This window comes from Elaeis guineensis, chromosome 2 (genome assembly GCF_000442705.2).
Source record: "Elaeis guineensis isolate ETL-2024a chromosome 2, EG11, whole genome shotgun sequence".
Classification (NCBI taxonomy): domain Eukaryota; kingdom Viridiplantae; phylum Streptophyta; class Magnoliopsida; order Arecales; family Arecaceae; genus Elaeis; species Elaeis guineensis.
The window spans coordinates 107,043,862-107,064,751 of NC_025994.2; the positions used below are offsets into that span (position 1 = coordinate 107,043,862).

At 39.9% G+C, this 20,890-nt stretch overlaps 2 protein-coding genes and 2 pseudogenes across 10 annotated transcripts; 1 reads left to right on the forward strand and 3 right to left on the reverse strand.

Annotated features, from left to right (window-relative positions):
* Window positions 1-3,130: 3,130 nt before the first annotated feature.
* On the reverse strand, window positions 3,131-4,435 carry LOC105047176 (uncharacterized). Its single transcript, XM_010925988.4, has 2 exons — window positions 3,548-4,435; window positions 3,131-3,434 (listed from the first exon to the last, which is right to left on the reverse strand). The coding sequence occupies exon 1, from the start codon at window positions 4,164-4,166 to the stop codon at window positions 3,561-3,563; it is 606 nt and encodes a 201-aa protein (XP_010924290.1). The 5' UTR covers window positions 4,167-4,435; the 3' UTR covers window positions 3,131-3,434; window positions 3,548-3,560.
* Window positions 4,436-5,731: 1,296 nt separating this feature from the next.
* On the reverse strand, window positions 5,732-13,394 carry LOC105047183 (sec-independent protein translocase protein TATC, chloroplastic). 9 transcript variants are annotated; one of them, XR_003801465.2, is made up of 6 exons: window positions 13,001-13,393; window positions 10,219-10,520; window positions 9,374-9,664; window positions 8,446-8,729; window positions 6,736-7,297; window positions 5,732-6,652 (listed from the first exon to the last, which is right to left on the reverse strand). XR_003801465.2 is itself a non-coding variant. In XM_073252570.1 (5 exons), exons 1-5 carry the CDS (start codon window positions 13,239-13,241, stop codon window positions 8,520-8,522), a joined length of 942 nt encoding a protein of 313 aa, XP_073108671.1. In that variant the 5' UTR covers window positions 13,242-13,394; the 3' UTR covers window positions 8,250-8,519. The 9 variants fall into 9 exon arrangements, 3 of the variants coding, with proteins under 3 accessions (XP_073108671.1, XP_010924303.1, XP_010924322.1); XR_012139035.1 differs by having other exon boundaries at window positions 5,732-5,853; window positions 6,109-7,297; XR_832404.4 differs by having other exon boundaries at window positions 5,732-7,297.
* Window positions 6,087-7,323, forward strand: LOC105049271 (uncharacterized; annotated as a pseudogene).
* A 4,682-nt stretch (window positions 13,395-18,076) lies between the features above and the next one.
* On the reverse strand, window positions 18,077-20,018 carry LOC105047208 (oxygen-evolving enhancer protein 1, chloroplastic-like; annotated as a pseudogene).
* Between the last annotated feature and the right edge of the window lie 872 nt (window positions 20,019-20,890).

Genomic DNA, 20,890 nt, shown 5'->3' on the forward strand with positions numbered 1-20,890 from the left:
CTATGTAATTGAAACATGGATTGACATCTCTATCAATACAGGATTTGAGGGACAGAGCAATTTAATGAAATAGATTAAGAAAAAATTGACAATTTTCTTTTTCCGCGGTAAAAGAAGAAAATTGTGTTGAAAACGTGGGAAAGGAATTTAACTTATCGCTAGTTATTGATCCACATGCAATTTTTATTAATTAGTCTTAAAATCAATATTTAGAGATGATCTTTTTTTTTCTCTATTTGTTATTATTCTCTTATTTTTTGTTTCTCATTGCTGATCACTGAGAAATAGAAACAAACACAGTAATCAAATTAGTATTGGGAACGGTTCAGGTTGCAATAACATAGGAGGTAGCTGCTTGTACACATCATTGTCTTCGTCAAGTCTTAATGGACATGATTTATAGCCTGATGAAATTCTGACTTGGGTGAGGTCCTAGTGCAACCATTGTTACACGACATGCTTGACGACTTAACACACTTGTCGTTTCCTTTAGCAGGATGGAAATGGATTGGACTCTCTCTCTCTAGCAGGATGGAAATGGATTGGTCTCTCTCTCTCTCTCATGCTTGTAATAAATAGCATCGGTGGTTCACTATCACGAACTTTCGTTTTAGTAATATAGATCAAGTGAGGATTTGCTTGAATGGTTAGATTCAAATTTCTATGAAATTCATGGATTGAACTAATATAATCATTAAAAAAAATTAATTATTTAAAAATTTTTATATATTTTTTGAAAATTTTTAATTTTAATATAATTTTTTAATTTTTTCAATCAAATATGTATACTATCCAATTTGTTGCAATATTGACCTGTCGTCAATCGGTATTGAAGTTTACCATTAAGATACTGATGCATTATGTACGGTGTCAACCTCCTAATTGATGTGTTATGTTATATGGATGATGTGTCATCTACGTCATTAAGCATAGAAGAATAACATGAAAATTTAAAGAAGGAGATAGAGAGATGGAGACACGGAGAGAGGTTTTGAGGAGAGGAAAGCAACATCTTTTTTCAGGACGGCGCCCATGGCGTTGATGTTGATGACGTCGGTGAAGATGGTCAGAGGACGAGCAGGGTCAGGGATTTGATGGAGTTGAGGTCTAATTGGAAGGGGAGCATGACCCAGATGTAGAGGGCTTTAGAGGCTAGAAAAAGGGAGGGATTGGAGGGGATTTGGAAGAGGTGGGCGAGGGTGTTGGAAATGAAGATAAGATAGCCTATGCAGAAGTCGCTCTGGCTGAGGATGATCATGGTGTCAATAATGGTGCGGCTAGAGAGGCTGGCGATAGGAAGGTCGAGGTCGTCAAAAGAGGCAATCTTGGAGAAGCTGCGGTTGAGGTTGAGGCGGTGACGGGTGTGGATGAGGAGGAGATGCAGTGGAAGGTGAGGGTGGTGATGACAGTGAGGGTGGTGCCAACAGCCCAACCGATGCGCATGAAGGTGTAGGGGAGGTCGAGGACACCAGCATCGACGATCGCGATGAAGACGGTTGCGAAGGTTTTGGGCTAGGAGGAGAGAGGGGTAGTAGAAGGGTGCGGCAGGAGGAAAGGGCTCGTCAGATCCACCAGGCTATGGGAGAATGAGCACGTCTTACTATTCTTAGTGCCCTCAAAACCCACCGATTTTGATTGGATGGAAGACGAGGAGAGAGGGGTATGGATTGGATGGGGTTCGGATAGAGGGATGGGGGAGGAGGGAGGGGGTGGAAATGGAAATTTAAGGAGGGAAAAGGATGGCTAAAATGATGTGGGATGCCCATTTGAACTCATTTCCTATTTTAATCAAGTTTGACATCTCATTTATATGTCAACATCTTAACGTCAAATTTCAACATCAATTGACGGTAAATCAATATTGCAACAAATTGGATAGTACACATGCTTGATTGAAAAAATTAAAAAATTATGCTAAAATTAAAAATTTTCAAAAAATATAAAATTTTTTAGATAATTAAATTTAAAAAAAAAATTAAATTAGAGGCTGAGTTTATTCTACATCTATAATTATTCAAAATTATCTTTTATATGAGTTGGTTCAAATCCTACAGGGAGAAAAAGTAATTTATTGAGATTTTTTTTTCTTTCTATGAGATTTAGATAAGTCCACTCTAAAAATCTCTAGATTTTAGGAATATAAATCCAGTTTAGATTTTTTTCTTTTTATAGTTGTACTGGTTTAAACCTATAAATCTCATGAGATTTTGGATCTGAATATCCAAATGGGCCCGAGGGGGTTGCACGATGGTGAAAGGAAAACAAAGAATGGTTCCTTAAACTCAGCTGGTTGGAAACTATGGTCATTGTTGTCCGTCCGATCCTGGTAGAAGAACCAGATCACGATGCCTGTACCCAACAACGGAAAAGGAGTTCACGATGACACGCGTTCGACTTTCAGGGTATGCGTATTCCTCTCACCTCCACGAGTGTGTTACGAGTACCCATTTCCGCTAGTGTCAACATCTCAAATTGGTGTTGCATATTCTTGAACGACAGATGCCCATGAATCTAATAAACGTGTTTTAACTTGTCAACCAGCAAAAGCTATCTGGATAACATATTCATTACTAAAAAAGGCGTCATGCCACAAACCTCGAGTTTGCCTGTCGTGGAATCATGAAACATGTTATAACCAGAGGGTATACTAATCAATTACAGACTTGATTGGAATAAGGCATTTGGTGATCTTTAGCAAGCAATAACAAGCAAGCGCTAACAATACAAAGATCAAGCACCCAATTCTAATAAATTGGGACAATGCAGCAACCGGGATGAACTTTAGGAAATGGAACTCCAAGGAGCAATTCATATCATTGCTCTAAAGCTGTTGACGTGGCTTCTTAACATTGCCTAGGTGGTGACAAAGGTCCGTCCTAATTATTCCAAAGCAACTCGAAGGAGATTCTTTAATGAACAAGAATTTAGTTCAAATGTAGGATATGAATCTAGAAATTTTCGCAATTCAATCATGCACGATAAAACCATCAAAAATTTGATCTTTCCTAACTCTGTAACTCGCTGGAGGCTCGGGAAAGAGGCCTGCATCAGTGGACTGAACAATATACTGATCCGGCAGAACTAAAGAACAATGTATGCACATGATAGCATCAGGATTTACTCTAAAATGTGCCGTAAGCCTGTGGATCAAAGTTTGATCCACAAGCAACTCCTTGATTCATTTGCTTTTCGCTAAATAAACGAGAATTATATCATCAATGGGACAGTTGAGAGAGCACAGTCATGACCGACCGAGCCAAGAATTGCTCTCCTGCATGCAAAAGATTGAAGAATAATATAAGCATTCCCTTACAAAATTCTTTGTCAATCCACCACCAACATCTTGGCGTTCAAAGCAACAAACATAGGCGCAAGAAACATATAGCAGAGTTCATCTTCTTTGCGCCCAAAGCCTACCTTTTGCTCAACCTCCCCTAATTCAACAAGATAAAATGGTGTAAAAATCCAAACTTTTCATCCAACTTGTATCTATATCCATGAGGATTAAAACATAGTGAACAAGTTCGAGTAATTACATCAAGAATACCTCTATTTGTTCATCACTCCATAACGACCTTTGCTCCAACGGCCTTCATCTTCTCAATGATCTGCTCCCCGTCCTCCTTCAAGACGCCTCTCTTGATAATGGTCGGCGTCTTCTCCACCAAGTCCTTAGCCTCCTTCAGCCCCAAATCCGTGAACCCTCTCACCTCCTTTATCACCTTGATCTTAGCGGCCGCGTCGAACGAGTCCAGCCTCAACTCGAACACCGTCTTTTCTTGCTTCTTCTCCTCCTTCCCCGGAGCCCCCACGGTCCCGCCGGCGGGCCCGGTCCCGCCGGCGCCGGCGTTCATTACGCCTATGACCGGCGCGTTCTTCAGGCCTATCTTCCGAACGAGGATGGAGGAGAGCTCTGCGACATCAGCAAGGGTGAGGGTGGAGACCTCGTCCACGAGGCGCCAGACACGGTCGGAGGGGGGGCTCCGGGCGGTCGCCGGGTCGAAGTTGGAGGGGTCGTAGTCAGCAGGGAGCTTCCACTTGTCGAACACCGGCTCCCCTCCGTCGGCGTCCTCCTTCGCCGGGAGGGAGAAGCGTCGGAGAATAGGGATCGAGCTCGAGGGTTTGGAGGAGAGGAGACGGTGGCCAGATCTAAGGAGAAAGCTCATCTTCTCCGGAGGAGGAGAGCAGGGAATTAGGGTTAGGGCTTAGAAGAGGGAAGAAGTAATGGTGGACCGGCCATTTCTGCCGCTCATTTGCAGGCAAAGCGTGCGGGCTTGCGGCTTGTACTCGGAAGTTCAGGTTCCAAATTTTTCATCACGATTCAAGAGTAATTCCTTGTGCACCAATACCATCACATCGCTTAGGAAACGTAGCGTATTCGGATGTAATTTTTTTTTCTCAATTTTTTAATAATAAAATATTTTTATAATTTTTTAATATTTTATATATATTTTTTATAAATAATTTTTTATAAATATATATAATTTTCTGTGAATATATACTGTTCACTTTTTATAAATATATATGGCTATGACTTTCTGTAAATATATATAATTTTTTGTGAATATATATATATATATATATATATATATATATATATATTTACAGAAAATCATATATATTCATAGAAAATCAAAAAAACTTATATATATATTCGTAAAAAATTATATAATTTTTTGAATAGTATATATTCATAAAAAATTATATTTATTCATAGAAAATAGTCATACAAGATATTAAAAAGTCATAAAGGACATTTTCGTTCTTGAAAAATTGAGAAAAGAAAAAAATTAGACAGCATTAAATATCCGCCTCATTTAAATGCACTACGTGCTCTAATGTTATTAAATGGTGTAATAATATTGCACTGTATGTGGTGCACAAAGAATTAATACACTACGATGGTGTATGTACATGGGCTGGAATTGGGCTAAGATACGAAAATGTTAGCTTGATTTGTGGATTTGGCCCAAACAATGTAAACTTAGGCTTGTGTGAAATATCTCAATATTATTTTAATCATAAATTTGCACGCCAGGATATGGCCATAAATTTATGGGATATATTTTTTTTAAAAAAAATTATGGGATATCAAAACAACTCCAACACATGCAAAAGCATCAAATCTAATGTCTAAATATGACCAGAATTCACATGGGATTTCTTACCACCAAAACGTGCTAAAACATCAAAATAAATATTAAAGGGGTTTATATGATTAAACATTTACATGGATGTGTTCAAAATTTGCTTCGCATTTGTGACAGGTTGTATTATTGAGACAAAAAAAAAAAAAAAAACTATCCAATAACCGATTGAAGGGGTCTAAATAATTAAATATTTTAAAAATAAAAAATTCTAGGTTATTTAAAATCTATATATCTATTTTTTTGGTAGGAATCTATATTATTCATAAGCATATTAAAACGGAAACACCACCACTAACACCAAAACACAACCATAATAATCGACATATTTTCCTTTCAAAAGTCATGAAAGTTTTGTTAATAAATCATACTCTTAAATTATTAACTAGTTCTCAATGAATTTGTTTCCATAAAAATGATCCAAGTAATCAACCAAATTTATAAATCCTCAATCTAGTTTTTTATCCAATTAGCACAATGCACGATTAAATTAGGTTGAGCCTAACCCATTTCTCACTCGCTCTAGTGGATCCGATAGGGAGCGAGTGATAGAAGGGTCATGAGCTATCAAGTAAGTCATTGCATGAACCCTAGCTAGTGTGTGTGTGTGTGTGTGTGTGTGACAGAGAGAGAGAGAGAGAGAGTCCAACTCCTACTAAGCATATGGTTCCGGCCTCTTCCATGCTCTCTCTTCCCTCCCATGTATCTGTTATTAACCACAAACTTAGTAATCTATTATTGACCAAAAAGACAAATCGCTAGGGTTTGTCATATTTCATCAATTTAATAACCCTAGACCTTATAGCTTGTAAGATGATCTTAGCAGATACCATCAAAAAAAAAAAAAGAGAAAGAAATTTATATACCATGATACTTCTAAACTTTATAGATGTATGATCAAATTGTTGTTCCTTCTGTTTTTGCCGTTGTGCAACTGGAATGCTTTGGAGTGGAGAAATACCTGAGGTGAAAGCACTGGAGGAGAATACTGGGGCGTACTGCAACGTGCTTCATGAGTTCCATTTTGCCCTGGTAGCACCGTGGGTGCCGAGCCAACCCTCCATGCAAGCATCCGCGCTGCTGCAAAACAAGTAATCGATCGCAGCATTGCACCGCTAAGGGAAGCAGTCTCCTCTCGTGGTATGCATTTCTCTCACCTTAAAAATTTCTTTTCAATGTTCAAAATGTCCAAAATTTTTCAAAATCCCACAGTATTAGATTCAATATTTCTTGCTTTCACCGCCACCAACGGAGACAGAATTGGGATGATCATGTTGGATAAAAAAATTACAACCGCGAATTGAGAATTAGATTGGAGAATATCTTGTCCAAATAATCATATGCTTCAGATTACCTTCGGCTTCTTGATCAACTCGATACATGTTTGCATCAAATGAGGTTTTCTCCATTTGTAGAAGGAAAGCTTTACGTTATGTTCAGGCACAAACTAGCTCCCAGATTGAAAATAAAACCGTCAAATCTTTTTGATGGATTTTGTGCAGACTCTAGCAGTTCCAACAAGAAATATCAATCCCCAAGCGATCAGGCTGAGCTTCGGAAGCATGTGATGCCCTCAAATAAGACTTACCTGGCATAGTGTGGGCCATGGCAGATGTTGCAATCTTAATTAAGGATGTCCTTCGGGAGATGAGAGAACTCTAGCGTGCTGACGATGACTCGGCAGATGGAACTTCCGATGACGCTGCTGAGAAGATGCATGACTCTGATGAAGAGGGTGGTTTGATTGAGGATGACCTTGGTGATAACCCCAGAAGATGGGCATTGCTGAGTTAGCCATTGGCGTGGCGCTGGATACACTTACTGTCATAGAGAGATACTCTTTCTTAGCTTTCACTCGCTCAAGTATTCGTGAGAGTTAGCACCGAGGATTACGTTGATTCATTAGAGAAATTGCCGAGCTACCGCCAAGAGATGGGAGCGCAGGTTGATGAGCTTGGAGCTTCTGGTTACCTTCCGCAGGAGATCTCTCAAATGAAGATGATATCAAAAAGGATGCACCACGGAGTCGATGAGATGCATGCAGAAGTTGGGAGCCTTCAAGGCTCGTTTGGAGATGTGTTTCAGGCCTTTTGAAGGACCGGAGAATTCCTTGGGCAAACTGGAGAGTAGATTGGGTGATGATGTGGTATCTGAAATGGGAAGGCTTACAATGTAGGATGTCAGGGGTATTTTGTGTAATATCTGTATTATTTTGTAAGAGTAAAGCTCTTACATTATTTTGTGCTTACAAAACTTGAACCATACAGCTGTGTCCTTTTTAACACATCTAGCACCGAACCAGGATCGAAACTGAGCTAAGCTGATTACAGGTGCATCTCTCTGTTTTTCCCTCTTTCTAATTTCTGTGGGGGATGGGATTCATTTTACACATACACGCATGATACTTTTGCTTTCCACATTATAATTATTCCAGATTGTGTGCACTCTAATTTTGTGCATGATACATGCATGATAATAATTACAGTTTTCCATATTAAGATATTTCCTGACCATCATTTCCCATGCATTCAGATTGTTTCCTACACCGGTTTCCGTAACGCCAACTATTTTCTGCAAGGCCCCAATTCTGAGCTAGGTTGTGTTTTTATCTATTGCACACAGAGAGAGGAGAAGATAACTGTGCTTTTGGTAGTTATATAACTTGCCAAAGCAGAAGTTACAGATAGATCAGCCAAAACATCACTGTTTCATAACTAAATGGACCACAAGATTTTTTTGAAACTGGCTGATGATCATGACAAGGAAATGGCTTCCAACAACCACCTCAGTCTCAGGGTTTTAATAGCAAAACTAGGTCTCAATTATCTGTAGTAATCTTCAAGGATTACTTTGGCTTAGGGATAGTCAAACGCCAAACCAGAAACTGTCAAACTGCCTTCTTTTTTGGGTGGAATAATGGAGTCGAAGAGAAAAAAAGAATATCAATAGTCTTACTCAAAAAAAAAAAAAAAAAGAAAGAAAAGAAAAAAAGATCGTGCATTGCTTTCTGCTCTCACTCTGGTTGCTTCATGAGGTGAAGTAAAAAACATAAAAGAGAATTCCAGAGGTGGTACACCTCAGGAATCAGAATGCACCAACATCTACTTCAACTGGATAAATTTCCTGCCAGCTGATGTACAAATATGTAATTAAATATAAAAGCTAACAAAAAATGCCACGGCACATGAAAGAATAACAGAAGTACAAGGCCTCCTATCCACCTGTATCATAAACTATACTACATTGGGAGTGGTCATAATTCAAAAATAGATAGAATATTAAGAGTAATGACATTTACCTCTTGTGTGCTAATGATACATCATGGCTTTTTGTAGACCCATTTGAATGCAAATTATGCATTAGGTAAAGCAGTTAACGGCCAACTAGCTTCACCATCCATGCACCACCTAAGTAGAGACCTAACAGTGGCCCTGCCAACAGTATCTGGGTCAAGGGGTCAGTTGATGGTGTAAGCACAGCAGCAGCAACAACAGCGCCAACCACAACGTATCTCCAGATGGAGAGCATTTGGTCGCCAGACACCAAACCAATCTGTCCCAACAAGAGCTGTATAACCGGAACCTACAATTTGAAAGTTAAAAAGCATGTGTAATAAGTTAGCAAACCATAGATACAAAGTCATAATAAGTGTCAGCTTTCTTGACCCTGAATGCTGTCTCGTAACCACAGCAATCCCTGCCTGACTAACATCTCTTATGTGCAAACTCATTTACCAGGAAAATCAAATAACAGCAGTGTTGGGCTGTTACTCAATCCCTATATATGCGGAGAAGGTCATATATGAATTGTTAAATTACTCTTAGTCTTTCAGTAGAAGCAATGATGATGTTTAGATGTGCCAGAAGAACAATGCATGAGATAAGATAGAAGGGGAGCCAATGAACTAATGAAAAAAATGGAATATGTACATTACAGGTGCCAGGAGTGACTAGTATAGTTTTTTTCTGTATGCTGCATGAACTTATATATGAGGGAATTGAGATGGGCCACATAAAAAAGTTGACTTCTTCCATTTACACTAACTACTTAAGCATATGCTACAAGATGTTAAAAGACAGAGTAGAGAGAAAGGGATTCTTTGCTTTCTCAAGTTTTCATTCCTAACATGAATTACTTAGGGCATAATGTGGACCAATGACAGGGATATTTAAAGTAGCATGCAATATCATAATTTAATAGAAATGTATGGAAATATTCGACAGTACCTGAAAGGACAGTCCTGTGCTGAACATAAGCACGAGGACAAACTCAAAGTATTGATCAATAGACCATAACGATTCCACTGCCCCTTCCGCATAGCTGACAAAGAAATTTAAGGCTGCTGGAGTTAGAATTGAATAGGAGAAAGCAATGCCAGCATAAAAAAGCACCGACGAGCCCAGGACAATAGGGCCTAGGAACCTTCTCTCATCCCTTGTTAAACCAGGAAGAACAAATGCTATGATCTCATAGAGGATAACAGGACTCCCCAGAAGCAGCCCACAGTAACCAGATACCTGCTCAGCAATGAAATACTTCCGTCATAATGAGCAGATCACTTCTTTAAAATGCTGCATGTGGACAGATTTGAACCAACATCAGCAGTACCATGAGCGAAGAAAGCCCTTACTTCATGTTAAATTCAATTAGTTTTTAATGATCGAAGGAATATGTCTGTGAAGACAGCCTTTACTTCATGGTAAATCCAATTAGTTTTTAATTATACAGACTTTGGACATTTTCTAATCTCACTGAAGTTTGTTATGAGAGAGAGAGAGAGAGAGAGATATACAGAGAAAGAGTACAAAATAGCCCAATGTTCTATAAATCTCAGGCATTATCAATAAGAAAGAGACATTCAAAAGGGCTAATCAGACGTGCCCCAAAGACATGATGGAATCAAATAGCACAGGATTTACTAAGTTATATTAAACAAATACATCTTCAGAGGAGAATCAGCTTCAAAAAAAATTGGTGCAATTGCAAGACGAACAAAAAGTGTGTCACAGCAGTAATTATGTAGAACATCTGATAGCAAGTAAAGATAACAATCACATTTTTGAAAGTTTACCTTCAGAGTTGTAAAGAAAAACTCCCCAGGAGATAGTTGCAGAAAGCGAACTCCCTGAGCACTTACAGGTGCTTCAAGGAGCAATATTAAATCCTTTGAAAAAGCAAAGCAACCTAAGATAGCAGCTCCTACAGCCAAAACAGAGAGAAATATTCTCTGGCGAAGCTCTTCTAAATGGTCAGAAATGCTCATCTCTTTATCATCAGGGAGAAGCTCTTTGCTAGGATAAAGAAGATTATAGAGATCGCTTTGCCCATTATCTTGCTTGATGCTTTCTGGGGAGTCTTCTTGGAAGTTCTCTGCTACAACAAAAATTGCCAATGGAATTTAGGTCATGGACACAGAGTTATGTATTCCATTCCATGTTGAATCTTAAAAGAAATGATTTCGGTTGCAGTGCTTGGGGTAACTTAGCAAGATTTAGAAAATTTTGATCTAGTACCACCTGAAAACATCTGATATGTCAAGGCAAATTAGATGTATAAATAGGAAATTATCAGGTGCAGTTTTAGCTTTATAAAGCTGCCAATGAGTAGCAGGACTCAATTTACAATAACTGCAGATCACAGAGAATAGTTATGTATGAGTCAGAGTTGTTACAGACACAACTAAACTGGAGATTCATTTCGTGGAGTGGCAAAATATAGGAAGCAAACATAAATAATAGACATATGTAAAGATATAGCGACTAAAAAATTATTTGCATGAAGTTTCGCATGACATACACTAATCTTTAGCTAATATGATAAGGGATCATTATATTCGGAGATCACCTTATTACTGGGTTATTTTTGGTATCCACATATATCAACCAATACAGAACTATATGCAGAAGCAGAGGAATGCTTTGAAAGTGTTAGAGCACATTGATGGTAGGTCCAATATAAATGGCTTTTTTCCATTCTCATTAATTTTTTTAATTTCAACATCATATAAACATGGGTCTATCATCAAAAGAACAAACACAAAACCAGCTTACCTCCAAGAATTTAGATCTCCAAAAATTGTTCCAAAAAATTAGTATGAGTAAAAGAAATGTGAAGCATGGGCTCTCTTTTTATGGAAATATCAAGTATTTCCTTGTTATATTGTCCATAAGGTCATCCATATTTTGTGGCATTGCCTCAAGCTGCACTCTTTGCAAATTTAGCACCAAATCTCTAAGGGATTAACATGTTAGAAGAAAAATAAGATCATCCTATTTTATGCACAGCGCAATAGTTTAGCCTAAAAAAGAAAAGAAGAAGAAGAAGAAGAAGGAAAGAAAAACATTGTCTGCAGTTAACAAATCATATGCCTTAAAAAACTAACTTAAAAGTTTATAAAAAGTAACAAGACTTTAACCAATGCCCTATTTAAATTATAACTACATCAGCATGTGACAACACTGGTGTCATGTGTAAGTCTAGCATAATAGAACTACTTTCTTAATTCTATGTGTTAAAAGATCCCTTAGTCCCCTGCCTCGAACCAAAGCTGTAGTTGTAATGCTTAAGTTTTCTTTGACTTTGTTTTATTAAAGAGACCTGCATGATTCCATAAAAAGGAAGGGTTTTTTTTTTTTTATGTATATGTATTCATTAAAAAGCAAAATATATCCAAAAATATTTTCACTCATCAATGTCTTTGGATATAGTGTCACCATGAGATTCCTTCCACCAAATTTCACCAATCAAAGAATCTTCAACTTTTTCGCATAGAGAAGGAAATGGGGAATACATGTATTTATTCATTAAAAAGCAAAGTATATCCAAAAATATTTTCACTATTAACTTCTTTGGATCTAGTGTCACCATGAGATTCCTTCCACAAAATTTCACCAATTAAAAAATCTTCAACCTTTTAACAGAGAGAAGGAAATGGGAAGCATATCAACCATTCTCATCATTTGTTTTAGAAACTGAAATATAAAACCTACTTTTTTTAGGAACCACTAGTGCAACAGCCCTGAGATTTATGCAACAATTCTAAGTCATCACCACTAAATCTCAATCTTGTTAACCCCCATTACGTAACAGAAATTTCACATATTCGCAAATCACATGAATTATATAATACTGGATCGAACCCACAGAGTTATAACTGTACGACAAACTCATCTAAGAGAGACAACTGAATCAACCAATACCACTGAAAGTCAGGTTAGAATCACAAAGGTAGTTTATGGTTTACCACACCTTCACACCTTCCTCATCCATCTTCTTATCTAAAAAGCTAATAGCTGTAAGAGTTATGAAAATGGATCGGATCATAATGCGCTTTTCTACTTCTTTACCCTGTCAAGCTTCAAATTTGCAACAACATCACGAACTCATCAACATAGGAACAGCTTGCAACAAACAAAACTATGGAATCCAAGATCTCGGTTAAGAAAAATCACTGATTTAGAGTCGAAGATACAAAAAATTAACTTTAGAAGCCATCACTGTAAGGTGCCTCCGGTAATTCGTAATTTTGTATGCTTTTGCATGATTCTTGAAATAACAAGTCATGGTGTTGTCGTTTGCTCGTGTAGTGAAAATTCGTAAACATCCATAAGAACATGAAATTGGACAATTGTATCTTGAGTGGGAGATGCAAAGAAGAAATTTTCTTATTTCCATCATAAAACCTTCTCTTTACCGACGAAATACTTCCCCAAAATCTAAAACGTCTTAAATTTGAAGATTTTGAATCCACGAAAATGATAAAATCAATACTTTTTAAAGTTACAAAATATCCGAAAATCGGCGTCTCCAAGAAATTTCAATAGAATTGTCGAAAAAGATGAAGAAATTCCTACCAGGTCTTTCCTCGACGGTGGCCCCAACACCGCCCAACGGCGGCTGCGGCTGCGGCTGCTGCTGCCCCTCTCTGCCGTCGTCTTCGAGAGCGGAGCGGAGGATCCGGCGATGCCTGCGTGGAGAGCTCGGGAAGGGCGCTGCTTTGATCCGTGGGGCAGCGTAACGGTGCTGCTTGGCCGGATCGAGGCGGCGGAAGCAGCTGCTAAGTTGTGGATGGGAGAGCAGAACCGTGCTTCCCATCTGTCTCTCTTTCTCTCTCACTCTTCCTATGGACTGGGCTTTCTCTTCTTCTTTTAGGAGCGGCTTCTCCACTCTTTTTCGTTTAGGAGGTGAGCCAGAAATGGCTAGCGCCAGATATTATGACCGCCTCTCCACTCCACCGCAACACCAACACACCCCCCCCCCCCCCGTTTTCTCTCTCCCCTCCCCTCTCCTCGGCCCCAGATTTTTGTCTTACAGGAGTATGGCATATTGGATGTTAGTGTTTTTGCTTTCTTCTTTAAGGCAAAAAAAGAAAGTATTGGAATTTAGTGACTAAATAAATAAATATTAAGATTATACGTGTGCTACCAAATTAAGCCGATATGCAGTATAATTGATATACTGTATAAATGAAAATTTGCATATGACATTAGATTCATGGAAGATATATGGATAGATGTCATATCTAGAAAATTATAGATATACAGAAGATATGCCCCAGCAACGATCATTTGAAAGCAATGTTACATATTTTAAAATAGATAGATCAATAATAGATATTTAAACAAATAGCTAACATTTTAAATAAAATTTTAAAAAATATTATTTCATTGACATCTTGCTAATTATTTATACATTGTTTATGTGTATAAATGATATTTTATTTTTTTAAATTTTAAAAATTATATTATTTTATAGAAATTATATATTTAATAAATATTGATCGGAACAATAACGATGTTCTTCTGTTATCAATAGTTGTTTATCTTTTTTTTTTTTGGATATCTACGTCACTATAACAGTCGTTATAATTAAAATTTATTTTAATAATAATATTTTAAAAATATATAATATATATAATAATAGATGGTTGGTAATTATTATAAAAGTAATTCATATTGGTGGTGGTCTATTGTGATGAATCACCTCAATATGAAAGCCTTGCTCCATGCACAACCTCATCCAAATGGTTGGCAAAGATGTTAGAATTCCAATAAGAGCAATGTAACGACTATTAGGTAGATCGAGCTTGTGATCCAGTACTGCCATGTGTGTGTAGGAGATGTGATGGTTGGTTCCCGACTAAACTTAGGTTTGGGGATGAAAGTAGAGCAGCCCAGGGACCAACCCCTACACCATCAAAGGGCGCTATATTTTACAATTTCTGTGAGGCCTAACCTATTTGTATAAGCTTGCCTTGGTCATTTTATCACTCATATAGCATGCCTCTTTCCTAAATAATCAAACCCGTCTCAAATCCAGGTTTTTTTTTTCCCTAATGAACAAACCCAGTTTTTTTTTAACCTTACTAAAGTGAAAATAAGATGAATGTAGTCAAAATTAGCGGGAGTTCTTTTTTAATTTATATGATTAATAAAAAATATTAACCAGATAACAACCTAATTCTTCGGCTCATGTACGTCATATGCTTGTGCATCAATCTTTTTTTTTTTTAATACAAGCAAGTGATTATATCATTTTTGTGTAAGTACAGTCCAAAAAGTTAGAATACAAAATATCGCAAAATACCATGGATACTCATCTCCATGGCATCATGACCAATCTTCGGTGTGATTAGTAATAAATAAAACTACTCAATCCGCAGCGCTGTTCATCTTTCGGTAGATATGTCGAACAACTGTCACAGAAAAATGACCTAGGGACTCCTAGATGTCGTGGAGCAACAGATGAGCTCCCACCTATTTCATTTTATCTTGGATCCAGTCAATGACTGTGACAGAGTCACCCTCCACGAAGATGCCCTCTGCATGCAGCTCCTATCATGTGCAGGTGATGTCTGCCCCGGCTGCCTGGAGCTCTACTCCTGGAACCGACGGCTCAAATAGGTATGAGTATCTAATCGTCAGAAATCTACCATCCGAGCCCCGAATGAAGTAGCCTACACCACTTCTGCTATCTCTAACACTACCATCAAAGTTGATATTAACAAACCCCAAGGAAGGAAGCTCCCAAGCAATGAAAAGAATCCTTCAGGTCACTGCATGCGCAGTAGAAGAGCCCCAAAGACTTGGGGTGATAAGGGACTGTCTAGTAGTATCGAACTGGTAGTACTCTTCAGCAAGATAACAGGCTTTCTCCACCACCCAATGCACAAGCACAACCTCAGCGTCGAAGACTAAAATATTTCTGGACAGCTAAATCTGATAAGCAATATATGCCATCCTACCACCGATGGCCTGACCCTCTACTGTGCATCGATGGATTATGTCTAAGAATGAGGAAAGTCAGGAGTCAGTCATAGCTCTCCAGAACTGACCTCCTACCATCCACCAGATCAAGCACGCCCGTGGACAATGAAGTAGGGTATGCTCAGTCGTTTCGTCCTCTAATCCACAAATCGGGCAGGCAACCAATAGCTCCATATCTCTGTCTCTGAGAAATATCCAAGTCGGAAGCCGATCTTAGGCAATCTTTCAAAAGAAAAGTCTGACCCTGAGATGGGCCGCTACTGACTAGATCCAAGCAGCATTGATCCTCCACTCAGGAACAGGTCTGTACGTCGCAACAAGATCTCTAGTAGGGGTATTGAAGCAGCATGACCGGCCTTACGCCCTCAAATCATGGCTCTAATGTAGGGGGATGGGTATAACAAAGATCCTATCAGCAAGTTGACCACCGATGAGATGACCGACGTCCTAGGCCCTCCAGCTCCTACCATCGACAGTAATCAACTCGCGAACTTGCAAGCCATCATCCACCTCCATGATGACGTAGATCGGCCAACGAGATATGGGGAGGCTAGAAATGCATGCATCCTGGCTCACATTAACAAAAGTTCCATAGCCAATCAGCCATCTAACCTAGGTCATCATTGTAAGGACACGGATACAGATCTCCCTTCAGATAAAGGAGCAGCTATGCTCCATGCAAATTTGGGACCTTTGTCTCCAAACCTCATTCCAAGCCCTCATCACTCTACTCCACAAGCAATCAGGCTGAGGGAAGAATCTGATAGCATGTCTGGTGATCATAACCTCTCTTATGACCAGCAAAGATTGGATTTCTACCCTTCCATTCTGCATCGACTGGCCAACAACCTTTCAGGACCGCAGTTGAAGCCTGCGACCACCATGTCTAGAACCCCAAAGGAAGTTCCGTAGCTGCGGCTCCAAGTCTCTAAGATAAGAGCACGGAATAACAGTGTTCGCCAGGGGATATACCGAAATGGAACTCATGATGGATCTCATAAGAGTGATCCTCCTCATCATAGAAAGGGTGTTAGCTTGTCAACTCTCTAGTCGTTTCTGGACCTGCTACTCCGTGAGTCTACAATCAGCCTTCTAAAGTCTCTGTCTCGTAATAGAAACCCCAAAGTAGGTCAAAATCATGATTTGCTCAGGGATCTCCAGCCTATCCCGAATCACTTGCTTTATTTGGATCTTCGTTTTGAGATTAAAAATGATAGTAGATTTTTGCAGATTCACGAACTGGTCCGATGCCTAGCTGTAGACCTTAATAATAGATGCGAAGCACTCCACACTCACAATGATGATAGAGAATAAAAAAAAAAATTCTTTTGCTAGTTCTAATTTAATATATACGAGAATCCAGATAGCCAACACTAATAAGTGGTAACTGCCCAAGCAAAATGGAAGTTGAAATTAATCTCAATGCATGTGATTTTGAATCTAGAGAATTTGTGGGGATGGTTTCAAACCCAAAACAATGATATTTAACTTTACCAACTCAACCAGTTAATATCCTTTACTAAAATGCTGAAGGTATATAGACAACCATTTAATTTGCCATCTTGTACCCAAAGTACAGTAGCAGCCGAATCATCTTCAAACCAGGTGGCATAAGCAAGAACATGCTTGTTGTGGGATGGGCATCGGAGACATTGAGCCCGAAAGTCCCATACCGGATACAATTAAGGGACTCTACTGCTTAAGTACTATCACTCTCCCTCTCCCACGTGAGGCGCCTTTTGCGGGGCAAAACCGTGCGGGATGGGGTGCTAACCGAATCAAAGGCCTGGACTCCGTTCCAGAGCGGACAATACCTCACGTTGGGTAGAGGAGATGGGGTGTGTACGACTGGGCAGTAAACCTCAACAATTGGCGCCGTCTGTGGGAACCCGTCCACTACCTACACAGTAGACCTCCCTTGCTGGGGAGCTCTGTTGTGGGATGGGCATCGGGGGCATTGAGTCCGAAAGTCCCATACCGAATACAATCAAAGGACTCTACTGCTTAAGTACTATCACTCCCCTTTTCCCATGTGAGGCGCCTTTTGCGGGGCAAAGCCGTGTGGGGCGGGGTGCTAACCGGGTCAAAGGTCTGGGCCCCGTTCCAGAGCGAACAATACCTCACATTAGGTGGAGGAGATGGGGTGTGTACGACTGGACAATAGACCTCAACAATACTTAAATTTATTCCAAGTGACAATTAACATTTGAAGGGGAAAAGAGGAGATGTACATAGATGCTTAGATGCTGCTGAGAAGATGCAGCCAACATGACCCTTCATAATAAACCCAACACCACCCATTGGAAGATTAGATCAAATTGACATTCACCATTTGTCCAATGGCTTAGATGGAGGTACACGGTTGAAATTAACCTTCACCATTTGTAAGGAGTGGGAGGAACCGGTGGAAAGAAGACGACATAATTCTTGCTCAGCAAAGTCCTGGAAAGCTTTACCATAGACTATGTTACTCTTGTACTTTACCAGATTTGTAAGCTACGTTACTCTTGTACCATAGACTAGCATTTGTGAAATAAAGAAGTTGTTTTCTTTCAAAAAAAAAAAAAAAAAATCCTGAAAAGCTTAATATTTAAAACCTGAATGGGCATTTTTTTTGAATTGAACCAGATCATGAATCGGATCTACCAAAAATTATGCGTTCAATTGCCAAGTTATGCCCCTACCATCATATACCCAGAGGAGACATGAAAGACCCTTCCCACATTCATCTCGTAATGTCTTTTTGTTTTTTAATTAGCAGGAAAGGAGCAACCGCATGTTAAAAGGAGTCAAGTTGAGGTCTTCGCTCTTTCTTGCATGCGATAGCCCAATCATATCCTGGATGTACCTTTTTTTTTTTTTGGTAAAACATCCTGGAAGTACTTTGAAATAACATGATCACGCATGATTACATATGATCGGGCTTGATCTATATATCGAACATGCTCAGGTAGTCGCATGTTCATTATTATCTTTCGAAATTTTATATATTTATAGAGAAGTGATTAGTACTGTCGAACGGATGGCATAGTACGTAGCAAATCATAGTCGTTCTATTCTTTAGACGTCTAATTGTTTGATCTTCCCATTCACTTTTATTATATTATATTTTTTAATTTCTATAAATATATATATATATATATACATCCAGTTTCGACAAAAAGGAGGAGAAAAATCAAAGCCGAAAGAGATGCGCAGCAGGCTGTGCCTACCATCCATCGTACGATAGATGATACGTGCGATCATCGCATGCACAGCAGAGGATCCGCTCCCCCGAAAGAGTCCAGGAGATGACCTCTAACGACACCAGCGAAGCTTCTACGACTCAAGCTGCGCATACCGGATTCCCTGGATCTTGACATCCTTGGGAACCTTAGCCCCCAAATCCGTGTCAGAAGGCTGAAGACTCTCAAAAACTCCGATCACCTCCCCTGACTCCGGCTTGCTCTTGGTCACGCTCAACGTGATCGTCCCGGTCGACGACGACGAGTTCTTTATATTCTCCTTGGTGAGCTCCTCCTCATCTCCTCTCCCTCCGGCCGGCAAAGCCACGGCATTGTCATAACCAGTAGACCCTCCCCTTGGGGTCGAGGAACGACGAGCCCCGGTAGCTCGGCACCAAGAACTGCACTCCGAAGTTCTCCGGCTTGCCCGAGGCCACGAGCTGCTTGATGGTAAAAAGAAACGGCGGCACTCTCTCCCCTCCCGGGAGCCGGACAGTGACCGCGGCGTAGTCGATGCCGTCCTTCTCCTCGAACTTGACCGTGCCGTCGGGAGAGACCTCGAGGGGGCCTTCGATCTCGTCGAGAGTGTAGGTGAGGCAAGTCATGAGCTTAGTCTTCTGGAATTCAGGCGGGGCGTTCTTGTTGACACTCTCGGCTTTGACGGTGAAGGAGGTGGGCTCGAGGCAGAACTTCTTCATCTGGTACTTTCCGGGCTTGAAGGCAAAGGAGTCGACGCCGCCCTCGATGGTCGGGCACTGGTTGGCAGTGCCGATGCCCTTGACTTCCATGTATGTCTTGCTCTGGATCTCGTCGTACGTCAGCCTGCTGGGCACTCCCTCTGCGTTCGCTCCCTGTTTCGTGTGGCCATGGTGATAGGTGAGGGGTTTAATTTCTTCGCAAGAATTTTTTTAGTATTTGTTATTGAGCTACACATACACAAGAAGAACTCTCAGGTGTCAAATTTTAACTTCTTAAAAAGTGACGCACTCTAAATTGTGAGAAATTTTAGTTATAGATTCAGGAGTTGAGGGTGGGGTTGTGCGTCAAAAAGAAGTGCATCGTTTCTACCGCAACGAGGAGGGCCGAAGTGGCGAGAGCGAAGCCGGCGAGCTTGGTGGCGTCAGCGCACTTCTGAACCAGGTCTCGGAGATCCGTCTGGAGCGAGCAAGTGAGCCTAGCTCCAGCCGGCTCGAAGCCGAAGGTCTTGGAGAGGTGAGAAGATGTTCTCAGTTGCTGCCCGGCAAGGCTCCGCCTGGTGGCGCCGACCGTAGACGGTTGCATCAACGTAGCCGCGGCTTGGAGCGACGCTGCCATCGTTCTCCTCTGCTTCGCTTCTCCTCCCTCCCTTTCTCCAAGCAATCTATCGGAAGGCTTTTAGTGAGTAGAAGAGGTATCATTTGGGTGGTGGATGATGTTATCCAAAAACATATGGGAAGTCAAATACTTCAATGCTTGTCAGTGGCACGATCTCGATCGGATGCTGATCAAATTCATCCTCAGCTCAAATAATTAAATAAAATAAATAAATAAATAAATGAGAGAGAGTGTGTATGTTGAGATTTTTTTTTTTTAAAAGAGAAGAAGAGAAACTCTTGATATTTTTTTTTTCTTCGAAAAGCTTAGAAGGGGGTCTGTTTATAGGTTCAAAATGACCGCAGAATGTCTGTGTGTGAGAACGGCTCACGAAATAGCTGCCTGCACGTAGAGCGCTGCACTCATGGAGCGTCCTCGCGGAATAGCCTTGCGCGGAATGTTCGCACAAGCGCGGAGAGGAGTTTTTGAAACTCCCAAAAAGTCAACAATCTCCCATAAATTTTAAAAACTCATGAAAAAAATATTTAAATTCAACAATATTTTAAATTTTTTTGAGCTTTTACTGTGCTGAATACAAATACCTTTTAGATTTGAACTTATATTTAGTATAAAAATACACATAGTATGAGGACGAACTGATCATAATGCAGAGTAGCGCTATTTAGGCCATGCGCTTGCCTTGATTTTCATGAGAGTTACTAAAGATTCGTCCTAATTTCTTAATCGCGACTTCACGACTACTCTCATTAAGGTAGATCCTCTAAGGGTACATATAACAGAATCGTATCTCACTGAACTTTTAGTCTTGAATCTATTAAGAGCTATGCTCAACCTACCCGTTACATATAGAGTACTACACTATGGGGATGGATTAGAGACAAACTCCGAGAAACGATGCTCCTAGATGTCATCTCAGACCTTTTGAATCTTAATCCTAGGA